Source organism: Herpailurus yagouaroundi, unplaced genomic scaffold (assembly GCF_014898765.1).
Source record: "Herpailurus yagouaroundi ecotype Mexico unplaced genomic scaffold, PumYag 161, whole genome shotgun sequence".
Lineage (NCBI taxonomy): Eukaryota > Metazoa > Chordata > Mammalia > Carnivora > Felidae > Herpailurus > Herpailurus yagouaroundi.
Window position 1 is genome coordinate 20,102,651 of NW_024412402.1, and position 17,882 is coordinate 20,120,532.

Below are 17,882 nucleotides of genomic sequence, written 5' to 3' on the forward strand. Positions count from 1 at the left end.
CTTCTTACTGCTCTTGGTCAGGGGGACCAAAGCGTGTGTGTGAATCTGATCAAACTCATCCCCGGGCCCCGGAAAACAGAACCATCCTTGGTGAAAACTGCCACAGCCGCCGCTTCATGTGCCAAGACACATTGGAGTGATTCGATGGAGCCGCACAGGAAGAGGCACGTCTGTAGCCAAGGTCACTTCCCCCCCCCGCCCCCGCCCCGGAGGTGAGCTGGCGTCGAGACAACATATGGTCCTGTTTGCCATCTTCCCCCACCCCTCCCACATCTCCCAGGAGAAAGTCCACCCTCAGCAAGAGGGCTGTCACCTGTTGGTCTGTTACAGTTCATGCACTGTAACTGACACTTTTGGAAAGCACGCGCACAGTTTCAGAAATTTAATAGATCAATCAACACACCGGGAACGTTTTGATTCCTAAGCAGCTTTGAGTACCATTCCTTCCAGAATATATTCACAATAATGCAGAGGAGCCCTGAAAGAGACATTCACAGTAAAATCTTTCTCTACAGATCCGTCTTTATGTTCAGTTGGTCCCTTTGAGGAAGGGAGACCTCGTGTTTTCCTCACTGTGGGGTCACAGCCCATCCCACGCATCTCCTTTAGAAACAGCATTTCGGTACAAACTCGAGGCAGAAGAACACAAGATACTTTTTTCTTTTTCTCAGAAGCATTGGCGGTACTGTCCCTTCTACCCTGACGCTGCTCCTTCAAACTCTTCACTGCCTTCTTGGAAGATCAGGAAATACTCTTTTCCCCCAATTCATAGCCCCTTACCCCACCTCACACAAACTGGAAGAAATAACATCACCATTTTCAAATCAACCATTCTTCCTTGCAGGAAGGTGTTCATTGAGATTCTAGAGTGGTGATTTAGCCTCTGTCTAAACGTGCCACGTGAGATCGTTTGGGCCCAGACCGAACTTGGGCTGCAGTGTCTGGCGGGGCCAGAAAGTAGATGGAGCTCAGCGCTCCTCCCCACGTTGGATACATAGAGATGGAGAGTCCGTGGACTCAGCCTCCCCTTGATCTTCAGTAAACACAGCATGACCCAGACTAGGACCAAAACTCCAACAACCAGGGCTGGAGAAGCGCAGAGCCTCAGATGTTCTTTGAGTATCAGTCTTTTCTTGCCATCTTCGATTAGTTCATTCTCTCCATCCTCAGGAGACTGTTTTTTTTTTTTTTCTTTGACAAAAGCCAATGTTAAAAGTGGCTTATTTTTTATCAGTAGAATCTAAATAAGAATTCTGATCCCATCTAAAGCTCATAACTTCTTCAAAGAGAATTTTAAGATCTTTTTTGTCCTGTCCATGAAACTGTCGATGATTTTGTCCGTTTCTATCAACATTGCATGATTTCAAATAATCATATTCAAGATTCCAAGTGAATTCCTATGGCTTCCATATTGCAGTTTTCTAGAAATATATTGCATGTTCTAATGCAGGTGCCTTGTAGAGCTATGTGTCTTGCAAGATCATGGCTATGGAGTTCAGGGGCATGGTGCTGGTAGACGTTGAAGGCTCTTGTCTTAATTTCATACCCTCAAATTTTCGATCACTTCGTCATACTTCTAGTCACCGGGTATCTTCAAGACTTTCCATTACTCCTGTTGAAAAGCCACTGTCACATTTTGGTGTCATCTGTTTCATTGACTTCTGATAAGACGAAGTTGGGATTGTCATAGCCTCTCTTCATCCTGGCTCTAGTATCTTTCTCATTATAAAGGCACATGGCACAGTGAGGGGTCTCCACTTCCACTGTCTTGCTAAAGTTATGGAAATCCACTCGGTATTTCCCTTCCTTTGTCTTGGATACTATGGGAGCAAAGCGGTAGCCCCAGAGCACCTCTTCTGGGACGTAGGACGTCCGGACTTGGCAGGTAGCACTAGTTGATTCCACTGTGCCATCTAAAAACACCACTAATTCAAAGTCTTGCTGGGGAAGGGTTTCTGCTGCCATGTGGAAGAAGGGGCTGTTTGGATCAATGACATGGTAAATTGTCAGTGGGGAGATGAAGAATAAATTTTCGTTCCCTGCGTCAACTACAAAATTGATGTTGATCTGGTCCAGAATAATGGTCTCTCCTTCAGGAGTGACGGTGGTCTTCAGAAGCTTTCCATATATGTGACTCCCGATAAGGAGGCTCTTCCTAAGATTAGCCACTCGGATTAGGAGACAGAGCTTCCCACCCCGCTTACTGATCACCGCATTCTTGCTGAATGTAATGGTCTTGGCACGTTTTTTGGGTCTGGAGATCTTGGCTAAAATGGCACCACACATGAAAGAATTGATGATGACTCCAAGTATAGACTGGAAGATAAGGAGAAAAATGGCAGTGCCACATTGTTCTGTCACACACCTGAATCCATATCCAATGGTCACTTGTGTTTCCAGAGAAAACAGAAAAGCTGAGGTCAAGCCATTAATGTTCTCCACACAGGGGGTGTGGTTGACAGAAGGATGGAACTCAGGGAGATCTTTGTGAATGTAGGCTACCGCATACCACAGAAGACCAAAGAGGAACCAACTCCCCAAGAAGGCTGTAATGAAGATGGTCATTTTGTATCTCCATTTGAGGTCAAGCACAGTCGTCCAGATGTCCACAAAGAATATGAACCTCGACTGTGCCTCGACGTTGCCAAACTCGATGTTGCACCTTCCATCTTTGGAGACCAGCCTCGCTCTTTGTCGAGAATGCCCAAAGAAGTGAGTGACGAACCATTTCCGAAGATGTTTGAACATTCTTTCTGTCAGCACTCTGATCTGAAACACATCAAAAACAAAACAAAACAAAGCAAAACGAAATTATGTTTATAGCAGCAGCTATAAGCAGTTTATAAACTATAAACTAGGTGGGGGCGCCTGGGTGGCGCAGTCGGTTAAGCGTCCGACTTCAGCCAGGTCACGATCTCGCGGTCTGTGAGTTCGAGCCCCGCGTCAGGCTCTGGGCTGATGGCTCAGAGCCTGGAGCCTGTTTTCGATTCTGTGTCTCCCTCTGTCTCTGCTCCTCACCGGTTCGTGCTCTGTCTCTCTCTGTCCCAAAAATAAATAAATGATGAAAAAAAAATTTTTAAACTATAAACTAGGTGACTCACATAAAGAGCTAACTATATATGAAAGACCATTCAAAAGGATCTCAATTACTGATCAAGTTAGGAAAGCTAACAGTTTATTCTGGATACCACAACACTATTTTCGGTAAAAACTTTCCACTAGGACACCATAGTGCTTAAATATGAAGAAGAAAAATAATTACACAGAGATACAAGTGGAAGGAACTTAAAAGGGCATATATTCAAATGTTTCCTGCCTTTAGTCAGTGGCACACAAACTGAAAAATGTTTGTGATAACGAATTATGTCCTGTACTATGATTTATTTGATATCATTCTTTATTTTTATTTAAAAAAAATTTTTTTTTTCAACGTTTATTTATTTTTGGGACAGAGAGAGACAGAGCATGAACGGGGGAGGGGCAGAGAGAGAGGGAGACACAGAATCGGAAATAGGCTCCAGGCTCTGAGCCATCAGCCCAGAGCTTGACGCGGGGCTCGAACTCACGGACCGCAAGATCGTGACCTGGCTGAAGTCGGACGCTTAACCGACTGCGCCACCCAGGCGCCCCTTGATATCATTCTTTAAATCAATACTCTTTCTCCTTTAATAAACTTAGCCTTATGCTAAGCAAAAATATCTGTGAAAGCAGGCGCTGGAAGCACTATTTACATTTTTGGTAATATACGACAACAAATAAGTATAAAAAAGGCTCATCAATATACTACCTAAAGCATCTTATACACTGTTATTATTACTCACTATCAAAAGAAATCCTGACCCAATTAAATTTTCTCATTTGTCCAATGAAGGAACTGAGATCCAGAAAATTTTAAGGACCTATCCAAAGCCTTGTACTAACCGGTGGCAGGGTGACAACTGAAAACATAAAACGTAAGGTTCCCTGCTTCCAGCCCAGAGGAGACTCTACCAGGCTGCATCTCAGTTATTACCTTTTATATTCTAAAGCCAGATATGCCTCAAACATTTTAAGACAAATATTGGTCAACTTCCTTTTTTTCTCCCCCTTTAATGCTTGAGACTATTTAGAACAGGGCTCCTCAATATGGTTTGGTCAAGTCCTATCATATGATCTCAGAAGTTTTCTCAATAGAGCTATAAACCTGTTTCCTGTCTCTCTCCACGGTATGCCAAGATTCCTAAAACGAATAGTATGACGGTCACCTCAATATCTCATACTTCCTTCCCTGCTCCTAAGCTGAAGGGAGCTCTGATTTCAATAATACTCCATAAAGCTAGAACCATGCTTTATTCACTCCTCTCTTCCAGATGCCAGCACAGTCTATGGGCACTTACTAGTTATTCAATAAACATAAATGGAATAATTCAGTGAATGGGTTAAGCTCTTCAAAATACTATCTGATCAATGGTTTCTTGTTGATGACATTATTGTGACTTTCAGTTTCTAGCAAAAAAAGTGAAGGGATTTTCCCCTAAACAGCCTACAGTGATGAAACCCATGGTCATCAACACTAGACTCCCTCTCCCCTAGGTGTGCCCTCCCCCATCCCAAGGTGTGTCCACCATGGTTAGCAATGTCTTCGTGGTATTTTTAATTAAATGCAAATATGTTTCTAAAATAGATTTCAAAACCCCCTTCAAAAATGTGTTTATTCATACAAACTGGGAAGCGAAACCAACTTAGTGATAGATTTTAAACAAAAGTCCTATCCCACAGTGTTTTGCTCACAGCCTTAAAGCAGGTGAAAACACAAGAAGCCAACACCAGGTAGAAGTAGTGAAGAGAAAACCACAGCTGTGGTGATTTGAAATTTTGAGGACAAGTTCTAAAGATATAAAAAAAGAAAATGCTACCAGGAGAGCAAACAGCAGTGCACACACTCAGAGGGCCCTGCTGACATCCCACCCAACCCTCATTGACCTCAAGTCCCCAAAGACTCTTAGGGTTGGTCCCAGGTGAGGCACACTGAAGAAGAAGAGTCTACCCCCTCCCCAGTCTCTCTCCTTTCTCTGCACACACATAGTTAAACCTGGCTTACATTCACTGGGGACTTCTCCCTTTCCTGGGTTCCTGGAAGCTCGCACTGTTTTAAAAGCTCTTCATAGAGTGGATGTCACCTAAAATGCTAAATTCCCAAGCCAACATTTATCAAGTGAATCCACATTCTCTCCATCACGCATTGCATTTCCAGAGATGGCTCCAAAAACGCAACTTCTGAGTTTTTCTTCCTCACGACTGTTCTCTTCCAGTCTCAAGTTCGTTTCATTTTGATAAAGAACATTTCCGTAAAGGGAGCAAGTGCCCTCTGATTTATCTCTTGGATCCGTTTGGGTTTCCATGCCTGCATGGCTAATAAAATATCTTCCTGGCTTTTTAAAGAGCTCAAACAAAAATGTCAGCTTATAAAACTTTCCCCCAGACCATCTGCACTTACCAGCATCCTAAGCATATTCCAAACCGGAGCTTCCATGCCTAGGGAAAGCAAGGAAGTGGCCTTGAGAGTTGCCCTCTGTATGCAGGCTGATTTCTTTTAGACTCAGCCTAATTTATTTCAGGCATTGGTCAGTGGACTGATGCTAATTTGTATTAGCTTGAAAACGCTTAATTTGATAGTGGGGTTGTGTGGTTTAAACCAAAGCAATTGGTTGTTCTCAGACTAAGCCCCAAGCTGGGTATGTTTTTTTTTTTTTTTTCAGACCTCACATGGCTTGAATACCGTCATGCTAAGACATGACAAACCCCCAGCCAAGGTCTCTGGGCAGCAGGCATGGATTGAGTTCCAGCATTTTCCTCCTCTCCTTTGCCACGCTCCATATAGCTCTCTTACTGTTTCTCATAGGTCATGCCTATTAGCTTTCCACCAGAAAGAATTAGTTATCGTCAATCTCTCAGCCTATTCTCTGAAACACACTGAGATACTGAGATCTCCAAGTGTTCGCAAAGACACGCGTGAATATGTAGACTTAGATCAGTACATATTTGTAAGATGAAAGTAAGAGACACCAGGAAGAAACAAGACACCATGATAATCTCTCTATACAATAGTCCCTGTCAGGTAAGAAACAGATTTAAAAGCGGCCTTTATTGTCGGACTTACTTCATAAAATCTGGCATTTACTGAACGTACTTTTTACATGTACTAAGTGAGCCAATGCTTTTGGTTTATTTATTCAAAGAGTGAGAAGAATTATACCCAGAGAATGTAAGAATACAGGACAAATCCACCCCTTGACCAAACCCATCATTCACATGGCAGACCCATTATACTCAGCACATAGCCTACTTTGCTTAGACGACGGCATTTAATCTAACCACAGACAGAGCCAATATGTATTTGTTGTACCATTGGGTGGTTAGAGGTCGGCCCTGGTGTCTGGGCTGTATAACATGTACAGTTTGTAAGTTACTTTCTGTTGAAATCAGTAAATCTTAACAGCAAGCAAAGGGCTGTGCATTGGCTAATATTTACCAAGGTACTCTCAGTAGCCTGGTAGGGCAGGTGAATTATATTATTGCCATTTTTCTCCCCTTCAGGGCTCCAGTATGCTTGTTCTGTAAAGAGTCCATTCTCAGAAAATAGACTTTTTGTACACTTTCCAAACGTTGGGGCTATGTTTACCGTGTAGGGTTTCAAAAACAAATAGGACTCTGTTCCCACTCTCGAGGGGCTCACAGTCAAATGGGGAAGTGAGCTCAGTAAGTCAGCAATTACGATGTGGGGTGGGGTGGTGCGTATGTGCCCAAGAGGAACATCTTTTCTAAAAGACCTCTATGGGATGGGTAGTCAGCCCCTGCAAAATCCTTCAACTGACAGAAGACCCGTTGCCTTTTTGCACACATTAATGTATTTATCTATCATCATTCAACAATGTTGTGTTGCTATGCCAGGCTCTGTGCTGGACATTAGAGACGCACACGATCGTCTACCAAACGGGCAGTCTTTGTCACTGTGAAGAAGCTTCCAGTCAAGCGTGGGGGTGGGAGACGCCACGATGAGAAACCGTGGGAATGCTCTGGGCAGCTTTTTTTTTTTTTTTAAATTTTTTTAATGTTATTTTTGAGACAGAGAGAGACAGAGCATGAATGGGGGAGGGGCAGAGAGAGAGGGAGACACAGAGTCAGAAGCAGGCTCCAGGCTCTGAGCCATCAGCCCAGAGCCCGATGCGGGGCTCGAACTCACGAACCGCGAGATCGTGACCTGAGCCGAAGTCGGACGCTCAACCGACTGAGCCACCCAGGCGCCCCGGGCAGCATTTTATCTGAGAGGCAGAGACGTGCTCTCCTGGGCAAGGCCTGAGCATGGTGTTAGACTCGCATGTGGTAGGAACTATAAGTATTTGTTGAGCGGTGATAAAGAAATTCATCAACCCACGCATAAAACCAGTGGGTTGGCTATATGGGTCCCCCTCTGGGATGTTTTAGAGGAGACGTACCTGTGGGCGTAGTACTAACCAACTGCACTGTAATTGTGTGTGACCCTGGAAGAAGCAACAGAAGAAAGAGAGAGTGGAGGGATGGAAAGAGGTGCCGGGAAAGGCAAGCAAGGGTCCACACACTCACTGGCAGAGCGCCACGAGAGATACTTTCATTGTAAACCGGGATGGCTAACCCTTACGAAGACCACTGGTCTAGTTCCGCTTCAGTGACAACTCACCATAACACCAAATAAGTCTGAAGTCTCTTCTGTTTAAGAGCCCTTCAAATTCCTGGAAATAAACATCTCTTCCTCCCAGATCTCTTTTTTGTCCATAAAAGTGCCCAATCCATTTGCATGCGGTACCCACACCAACCCAAACTCCGGTCACCTTAAGCAAGGTACCCACGGTGTGCGCTCCTTAGTGACATTCCAAGAATGGATACAGAAGCCGTTCTTTTGGAGGGGTCCACCTGAGAACAAGCCAGTAAGGACCTGGAGCTTCCTAGGGGACTTTTCACACCACCTCCTTTTCTCCCCCCACCCCCGCCCCCACGCGTTTTGGCAGCCACAATATCAGAGGGGGGAGAGCAAAACTTTGCTTTCACTGCCTCCTACTTGAATCACAAAGGTCATCATTCCTAAAGAGAAATGATAAAACATTTACTCTAGTCTGCCTTTTCATCAAACCTCTCACCGCCTTAATCCCACTGAGGAACGTTTCTGAGAAGCGAGGTTTTATGTTAGAGGTAGAACTTATGAGTTATGGGTCCTGAGAGCGGAAGTCAAATGATTTTCTGTAGTTCCTTTGCACGGCAGTGGAGGAGAAATTCAAGTGTCCATGAGAATTTACTGCTTTAAGCCAAGAGTCAACTGAATCAACAAACATTGCTGAGGACCTATGAGAGCGAGGTGCAGAGTGGCATTATGGGACAAAGTCGCAGCCTCCTTCGTTAACATAATCAAGCACACGCTCCATTTATTGAACGTGTGCTATGTATCAGGTGCTCTGCTAGGAAACAGAAGAGTTAATGACAACAGTCCCTGCTCTCAAGTTGCTCACAGATTGATTGAATAATCGCAGTGTGGCATGTTTGCTGCTCTGAAAGGGCTGAGGACAGGGGGTTAAAGCAGCCACCAAAGAGGAGACCCAACAGGTTGGACATCAAACCTAAACACTCTTCCACACACCTTTGCTAAGGTATGTTGCACTTAACCGCTACTACAGAGAACTTCCTGTTTTCTATGAAAGTGATCTCAAGCTATTGTAGGATAGCCACCCAGCTGGGTCTGCAAACACTCAGGGCCCTGACTGAATCATCTAGCTCCCGGACTACCCCTTTCCTATGCAGAACCTATTGGAGACAGAGGGTGGTTTCCCTTTCGTTCCGTAATTCCAGGAAGGGTTACTGCTGATGTCTGTCGTTAGCACCATCAGGCAGCTCACTTGGGGTCAACGTGGGCTCTTCTCAAATAGACCTTGGCACGCCGGTACAAACCAATCCTCCTGGCCTCATGGCATGTAGAAGGATACCTGAACCTCAACATTCCAGGCTGGACTCAGGAATGCACTTCAGCGGGCGCCTGGGTAGCTCTGTCGGTTAAGCGTCCCACTTTTGATTTCAGCTCCAGTCATGATCTCATGGTTCCTGAGATTCAGCCTCCCGTCGAGCTCTGTGCTGAGAGCGTGGAGCCTGCTTGGGATTCTCTGTCTCTCTCTCTTTTTCTCTCTCCCTCTCTCTCTCTGCCCCTCCCCTGCTTGTGATCTCTCTGTCTCTCTGTCTCTGTCTCTATCAAAATAAATCAATAATTTTTTTTTTAAGGAGTGCTCTTCAGGAACACCTCACCTTTCCTTTGGGGTAAAGGTCCTCCCAGACCGTGCCCACCGTGAAACCGTAAGTCTGCTTGTGTCCAGGGTGAGAATGCAGCACAGGCCTTCCTGGGTGCCTGGTTCCTTCCAATGAAAAGAGTGTGGGAACAAGAGCCAGGGGACCACAAGATCTGAGGGTATCAGTGCTCTCATAAAGGACACCGTGTTCTGTAGACATTTCTGGAGCCAGCTGGTCCAGTAGCATTATCTGAATAACTGCAGAGGTGTGCCAGTCATGGGGACCAAGAAAGGATGGGAGAACCTGGTCCAGGATGTTCCTGGCACAGGTGATAACCAAAGGCAGCGTGGCAGGTGGAAGGAACTCCAGCTTGGGTAAACACAGACATGGACTGAATCCCAGCTCTGCCACTTAATGACCAGGTGACCTGAGAAAGCCACTTAGTCTTTCTGAGCCTCAGTTTCCTCACTTCTGAAATGGCTGCTAAAATATACTTTCAAAGGTTGCAGTGCGTTTTAAATGTCATCGCATACATAGAGTTCCAAAGTTTCCAGAACGCAGCGGTTAGGCAATAAATAGTAAGAACTGTTACTATTAGTCTACAAATGTAAATGTGTGTAACAGTTTAACGAGGTGTCACTGACCCAGGCCACGCGAAGTCTATGCTGTGTGGAGTTAAAATGGGCTATATTAGAGACAGCAGCCAGGGGAAGGCAAAGGCTTCCAGGAAAGAGACAAAGGTTCGGCCAATGCATCAACGCCTGTGAACTGTACTGGCTCCAGAGCCCATCTTCCCACGTGGAACCGAAAACCTGGGAATAGCGAACATGCTTTTATAAAGGATTTGTCTGAGGTGCCTAGGTGGCTCAGTTGGTTGAGTGTCTGACTCTTGATTTGGGCTCAGGTCATGATTGCAGGGTCATGATGTGGGATCGAGCCCCACATCAAGCTCTGCACTGAGTGCGGAGCCAGCTTGGGATTCTCTCTCTCTCTCTCTGCCCCTCTCCCTTGTTTGCACTCTCTCTTTCTCTCTCTAAAATTAAATGAATGAATGAATGAAGGAAGGATTTGTCTATAACCAGGGCAGAAGCCTTACCTTGCAGAGGTGGAAAGAGAATAGAAGGAATGAGAATTATTCTTAACAAGCCTACCCAGACACCCCCAAGAGTGGAACGGGGGGTGGCGCTGTCCTTCTCCCACCACAGACCTTGACTAGGACTTGATCGTATTACTGAATACGTGCGCATATGCCCACTGCAAAGAAGAGCAGCCCTGGCTTCTGGCAGCTAGGTCCCGGCTCTCCCAGCGAGGGCTCTGTGTTCGGGTGAACGCAGTTTCTCGAAACATCAGCATCACACGGGGCGACTCCGTAATCACGTCTGAACATTGTCCAAACCCCAAAAATGACCCCAATCCCCCTAGTCCTGGCTAATAGAAGTGATCACTGCTTCTTCACCAATAACAACTTGGGCCGCACACCCGTCTTCTCCCCCACCCCCCGCTTCTAGATGATGAGATTTACTGACATATTCAACCATAACATTACTCTGCGTTCCTGGCATCTAACCCAGAGCAAAGTGTTACTTCTTTAAATCTTCCCCAAATTGCTTAAACTCGCCTATATCTTATTTAAGTATTTTCTTCTTTTTTTTTTTAATTTTTTAATGTTTATTTTTGAGAGAGAGAGAGAGAGCATGTGCGAGGTGGGGGAGGGCAGAGAGAGAAGGGATCAGAGGGTCCAAAGCAGGCTCTGCACTGAGAGCAGTGAGCTCGACGTGGGGCCTGAACTCACAAACTGTGAGATCATGACCTGAGCCGAAGTCAGACGCTTAATCAACTGAGCCATGCAGGTGCCCCCTATTTAAGTACTTTCTAACACTCCACGAGGCTTCCCACAATTCATGGTCTGTGTTCTCACTAGTTGCAAAAAAAACCAGCTTGTTCAACTACGGGGATGTTCCTGGCACTCTTCGGCTGGAAGGCACTGACACCACCAAAGGACAGAAAAGCGCACAGAAGAAAAGGTATAGCTAAGAAGTCATAGAGCCATTTTACAAGCCATATGGTCACTTTACACATCTGTTTGCTTTTGTATCCGGATGTGCAGAATCAAGGAAATAACCAAATTGAAATACCCAAAGTCATTAAAAGGAGTTAAAAGTTTCAGGTGCAGCTTTTAAATTCTATCTAGCTATCTTATTCACCACGACAATTGGTCGTCCTAAGATCCTGACACTCTCACCGCAAAAACCTGTATTTTTTCATGGCATCTGGATTGGGTCCCAGCAGCAAGTGTCAAGAGGTGTGATGTTCCCACTAATCCAGTCATCCCGGGAACTAGTGAAGCTGGATGCAAGCAAGACGTCTGCGGGTCTTACCAGTCTCTGGTGACAGCATGCATTTGCCTTGGAGTCGGAAACCTATGCTTTGGAAGCTGGACGTTTATTCTGTGTGTACTTTCAATACTGCTTCCTTGTTGTTCTTTGTCATTGCAACTTCAGGTATTTAGGAAATGTCAGCATGTCTCAGCTCTGCAGAGAAGGACCAAAAGGAGGCACTTCATCTCTGCCTGGCTCACAGTTTGGAAGAGAGAGCAACGCACCCCTGGGGGCTGCGAGGAGTGGCGACAGCAGAGTGAGAAAGCACTAGAAGATAAGAGAAACTCACAGCCACACAGGTGGATCTACTTGGTTTCTGTGCTGGAGGTTTTTCTAAGAATTCTTCTAAACTTCACAGATTTTGGCTCTTTACCAAGAAGGCATTGGGTATGAGGGGACTGAGCCACAGCTAACAGAGGAAGTCAAGGTAAAAACGAAGCTGCAGAGCTCAAACTGAATGAAGAGAAAGACTAGGGCTGAGAAAAGTGTCCCAAGAGGGAGTGGGAAATGGCTATTAAGACATCATGGAGGGCTTTAGGATCCTGTTGACCGCCTCTCCTGCATTCTGTGTGAACAGCGCCCTCTAGAGCATGATGCAGAGGGTGCCCCGTTGCAGCCGTGAAACTGTGGGGCCCAGAAAGCCTACAAGGTCGGCGCCGGCACAAGAGAGAAATCTTTTATGTACATGTTACTATTTGATTCTCATCATAACCCTACAAGATGGGCAACTGAGGTTCAGAGAAGTTAAGCAAGTTTCCTCAAGGTCACAAAGCAAAAAGCCCAAAGAGCAAAGGTTAGAAGAACGTAGCTCTGCCTGATTGAGAAGCCCTTGCTTTTAAGCCCAGGGGCATACTCAAAATAGTTACTGAACAAGGCAGAGGGAAGGCACGCATTTATTCGGCACCTACTTACTTTGCACCAGGCATGGTGATTTTCCACATGTTTCCTTGCCTAATGCAGAAAGCACATAGAAGGTAAGAACCAGCAAGAGACAAAACCTTTTTGGAAGACACAAAACCTGAAGGTTTGGATTGGCGGACTGGGGACAGGTTTCCAGGGACAAGAAAGAGCATGGGCCAAAGCACCAGAAAAGTTGAGGGAGGCAGAGTATGTGCGACGCCATGGGGGCCCCCGTGGAGAGGGTCCAGGCTCAACTGGATTGGATCTGATAGTGCATGTTGGGGGAGAAGGCCATGCACCCCAATGTCACCAGAAGGACCTCATAACGCCAGATGGAGTTCAGAAAGGTCATGATGCCAAAGTGATTAGGACACAACCCTGGAAGCTGCTGAAGATGTGTTGTCAAGCATCGCGCTTTCTTTGGAAGCTTCTAGAGATTGTCCTAACCTCTAGATTGTCCTAGCTTGAGCTCATTGTAGGCGGTGGCCTGAAGTTATGGCAATGCCATCTTCCGCCTGGAGATATTTCTGGATCTCCACAGGGTGCGGCCATTTCATCTTCCATGGTCAGAGGTTCGTTGGGAGTGATGGCTAGTGAGGGAGGCTGGGGAGCTTCCTCCCCGCTGGAAGAGGAGAATCTGCCAGTGATGGTGAGTCGAACCTTGGGTCCTCACTGCTTGAGCAGGAGGGCCAAGCACCCTGGCCTCGGAGTCGGTCAGTTCAACGACACTCACTGAGCGCCACGGGCACACCTAGGCAACAGCTGGGGATACACACACAGGAGGAGACATTGGGCAGCCGGCTCTGCCTCACACCAACTACAGAAATGGGGACAAGTCACTTCACCTTTCCGATCTGGCCTCATGTGCCGCTTCCCCTGCTGGGAGCACCTGGATTTCTGCTCTCCCTCCTCCGAACCCCAGACTGACTACCTGGTTTCAGAAAGAAACATAAATGTCTGTCTCTCAAAGAGGGAAGAGTCCCTGGCCAAGCCCCTCCCCATTTAAATCAGGTTCCCTCCCCCTTGCGATAGTTGATTGCACTCTTGACTTTTGGGGGTAGTATTTGCAGTCATTTTAACCTACGCGTTTACTTTTATGCTGCTTTGGAGGCAGTGACCCCCTCCATCTCCTCTCCTGCTATATCCCCAGTGCCTCCTTGCTCAGTGCCAGCCTACAGTAGATGCTCAGTAAGTATTTGCCAAGGAGATTAATCAATACAGTGAGGTGTGAATGGCTCAAAGTGCTTACTTTCCAGAAGGGGATGTGGGGAGGGTAATAGAGCCTAATGCCACTCTCTAATGGCGGGACTCCGTCTCCACAGCACCAGGACAGGGCAGATGATCCAGCCTTGTGGCCTCACGCTCCTCATAACCAAACCCTTATCTGGTTTCTTCTAGCCTGGGTGGTTCGTGGCTTGTTCACAGAGAAGTCCATGCCACCTGCCTCTGTGTGAAGAGGTGCAAGGAGATGATTTTCAAAGCTTCACGTATAACTGAAACCTGCCGTGGCCAACAGAGCTGGCCTGGGCTTGGGCGTGGAATATGCCGACCTGCCTCTATCAGGACACACGCCATATTGGGGTGAAATCACAGTAGGGAAGACACCTAGTGAAACACAGCAAATATGGTTATCGTCTGGAGAGAGAGGACAGATCCCTAGAGACTCCTGGGTCCGTCTGTCCCAGGAACAGATGGGACTTCGCCACAAAGGAATGGGCAGATGGATGGGTTCTAAGACCCCTCCTGTGCACGCAGGCCGGACCTCTTGAGTGCTGCTCTACCTGTTGAATCCAGTTTCTAGTGAACCTGTGACAGAAAACTGAATTCACACAACAATCCAAAGATGTTTCTAGTCTCATGGCCTTTTTAGCCTCATTACGATTCAAAGGAACTCCATGACAGGGCAAATGTCTCTGTCCATGTCTTGACAGGTAATCTTATCCTGGAACCAATTCTATGGTGTTCTCGGAAGGTGGTATGAGAACAGAAATCGCTTATATACAGTAAGTCGTATCACATATGCATTAGGATATTAGATATTTAAAGGAATCCTTCACGGAATAATTTATAAAGTGAAGAATGATTTTGGCAAATAAAATAATCACCCTCTCACATGTTTATCTTGTAAAGGGATGTGTTGGGAGGAGTGTGTTTTTCTGCAAACTAGACACATCCAGAATGAAATAATTCTTAAATTTCATCTTTTCATCCCACACTGTTATTAGTGTGGGAATTCTCTCATTAATCTGACCCTTTTAGTTCCCTGCGGTTTAATTACATCAACTGTCTTTCCAGCCCAGAAACGAATAAATTCCGTGTGGTCTGTAGGCTCTGAACATACTTTCCTGAGCATCTGCAGCAAGAAAGTGCACTTTGTTTTGTTGTTTTTTTTGTTTTGTTTTTTTTGTTTGTTTGTTTTGTTTTTTTTTAAATTTTTTTTCTACGTTTCTTTATTTTTGGGACAGAGAGAGACAGAGCATGAACGGGCGAGGGGCAGAGAGAGAGGGAGACACAGAATCGGAAACAGGCTCCAGGCTCTGAGCCATCAGCCCAGAGCCCGACGCGGGGCTCGAACTCACGGACCGCGAGATCGTGACCTGGCTGAAGTCGGACGCTTAACCGACTGCGCCACCCAGGCGCCCCATGTTTTTAAGAAAACATATAGAATTCCAAATGGCAATTTAAAATTAGGGGACTAATTCAACTAATACCTGAGTAATGGCACTTGGGGACTAGAATTCATGATGCTGTCCCCAAGGTAAAGGGTATCATGTTGGTATAACCCAGCTCTGATAGACATGCAAAAGACAAGAGACAGAACACCATGTTCTTGGGGGCGCCTGGGTGGTTCAGTCCGTTAAGTGTCCGACTTCGGCTTAGGTAACAATCTTGCGGTTTGTGAGTTCAAGCCCTGCGCCAGGTTCCGTGCTGACAGCTCGAAGCCTGGAGCCTGCTTCGGATCCTGTCTCCCTCTCTCTCCCTGCTGCTCCCCTGCTCGTGCTCTGTCTCTCTCTCTCAAAAATAAACAAACATTAAAAAAAAAAAAAAAAAAATTAAAAAAAAAAAAAAAGAACACCAGGTTCTTGAGTTTGGAGGGAACTTGGGATGCCTTCTGGTCTCACATTCTAGCTTATGTTTGTTTCCCTATCAGAGCTGCATCAAGTGACTCCCAGGAAGGATTTAAGAAGTCAGTATGTGGGGTTTGGATCTGGTGTCGGTCACTTACTAGCTCGAACCCTGGGTACTGCCTAACCTCTCGGTGTGTCGATTTCCTCATCAAAGAAATGGGGCCATTTGTATCAATCTTGCAAATGGCTGGAAAGGGCTTGGACGACACTGGGCTATGGAAAGGGATCAAGCTGTTCACACCCGCAGTGCTAGCATCTCAACACTAATTTCCTTTCAAGTTACAGCCGGCAGATTGACAGACCCAGTTGCGTCATCACCTGCAATGCCTTTAATGCTGGGCTTCTCTACACCAGGGTCCAGGCTACAAGAACATCATGCGTCCTAGAAAGGTGATGAGAAGGGCAAGCCTCTAGGATAAACCACAGAGCAGGGGATTAGCTGGAGAGCCAGTGTTCCTGTTGATTCTACTGCTGTGCCCCAGGGAGCCTCTGAGGGTCAATGATTACCAGCTTTGGCTTGGGTTCCAACTAGCCATCGGAGCTACATTAATGGGGCGGCACGTCACCCACACTCTCAGGTCCAGGTACTTTCTGGGAAAGCCCTGGGGGCAGAGACAAGCAGAGCCAGCAGCCTCTGTGACCCTTTTGTTCCATGCCATAGAGCCACCCTTGGGCCCATGCTGAGTTCTTCTCTTTGGGGCTCTTCCTGGGACTGGGCAGAGCTCACCTCAGGAACCTTCTCAAAATGGGCACTGCTGCACAGACGTCTCACCTGAGTCCTCACAAGCCTAACGCGCTACCCCAGCAGTTGTTTTGAGCCACTCTTGACTGCTCCTCTTGTCTGCCACCGAAACAAGGAGGCGATTGGGAAAGGGGGGACGTTTCCCAGACCTTAGAACCATGCCAGGGCAGGGCAAGCGTGAGGCTCTCATCGAGACCTGGCTCCCAAAAGAAGGCCAGTGGAGCCCACAGCGGACCTGCTGACGCACTTTCTCTCATTCCTGCCATTTCTTTTTACTCAATGGTGTGTATAATGACCTGGAAAGGCGAGGTGGAGCCCCACCTTATTTCCTCTTACTTGTCCTCCTGTCATGATCAGACCAAATCGAAAGAAGCTTCTCTGTCTCCAAAGTTGTCGCTTCACCTCTCTGAGCTGCAGCTTTTCCTACTAAATCAGGATTATGATGCCCATTTGTTGTCATGGGGATTAAAGGGAAAATACACCGCATCCATGAAAACTTGCACACGAATGTTTATACCAGCGTTCGTCACACACAGTAGCCAGAAAGTGGAGACAACCCAGGTGTCACTCAACCGATGAATCAATAAGAGAAACAGGGCACAGCCATCCAATGAACTATTGTTCGGCCATAAAAAAGGAGGGAAGTACTAATGCATGCTACAACAAGGAAGAACCTTGAAAGCATTGTGCTTGTACAAATGTCTACAGTTGGCAAATCTGTGGAGAGAGAAAGTCGGATTGGGAGTTGCAGGGTAGCAGGTGGAGAGGAATGGCTGCCAATGGGTATGGACTTTCTGTGGGGATGACGATGTTCCAACATTGACTATGGACTTTCTTTCTGTGGGGATGACGATGCTCTAACATTGACGTGGTGAGAGTTGCACAGCTTGGTGAACATACTAAGCCAACCACCATGGCATACTTGAAGTGGGTGGATTGTATCCAGAATCGCTACCCCAGGGCCTTTTCTGGGGCTTGGGCTGGAGGTGGCACCTCCCTCCTACAGCAGGTCGTCACTGTGATTTTGGAAGCCCCACCATCAAAATGATTTTCTTGGCCACAAGAGCCTGGAGGTACAGGGAGATTTTCCTGCTTCCCCTCGCTCCTATATAGAATCTCTACTAGAATATGGAGAGATGTCTCTTCTCCCCTTATCTGGGGGAGAAATTTTTCTTCCCTACCCTGGCCAGGTGGTGATGGGTGGAGTGGTTGAGGCAGAGCGTGGGTGCCTCCGGCTCGCCCATCCTCACCTGGGCTCCACGGGACTGAGAACCGCACACGGTATGACCCTGACCTGGCAGATCCGGGGTGAAGGGCCATCTCAGCTCTGCCCACTTGCCCCTCACGTATCCCAGGCCTGGAGTTCCGGCTAAATTCGTGTGATGGGGAGCCAGATCTACGGTTCCCCAAAGCAGGCAGGTCCATGGACTCCCAGGCTATCTGAAGGGA

The 17,882-nt window shown here is 46.7% G+C and overlaps 1 protein-coding gene across 4 annotated transcripts in view; it reads right to left on the reverse strand.

The window, feature by feature from the left end:
* Positions 1-367: 367 nt before the first annotated feature.
* Positions 368-17,882, reverse strand: part of KCNJ1 (potassium inwardly rectifying channel subfamily J member 1) — a 30,451-nt gene continuing 12,936 nt past the window's right edge. For 3 of the 4 annotated variants that reach the window (XM_040483518.1, XM_040483521.1, XM_040483520.1), the window contains one exon: positions 368-2,769. In XM_040483518.1, the coding sequence (XP_040339452.1) occupies positions 1,630-2,748 (1,119 nt within the window). In that variant the 5' untranslated portion in view covers positions 2,749-2,769 and the 3' untranslated portion in view covers positions 368-1,629. Of the gene's footprint in view, positions 2,770-11,668; positions 11,817-17,882 lie in introns of those variants that run through there. The other variant, XR_005793001.1, reaches the window with a different exon arrangement.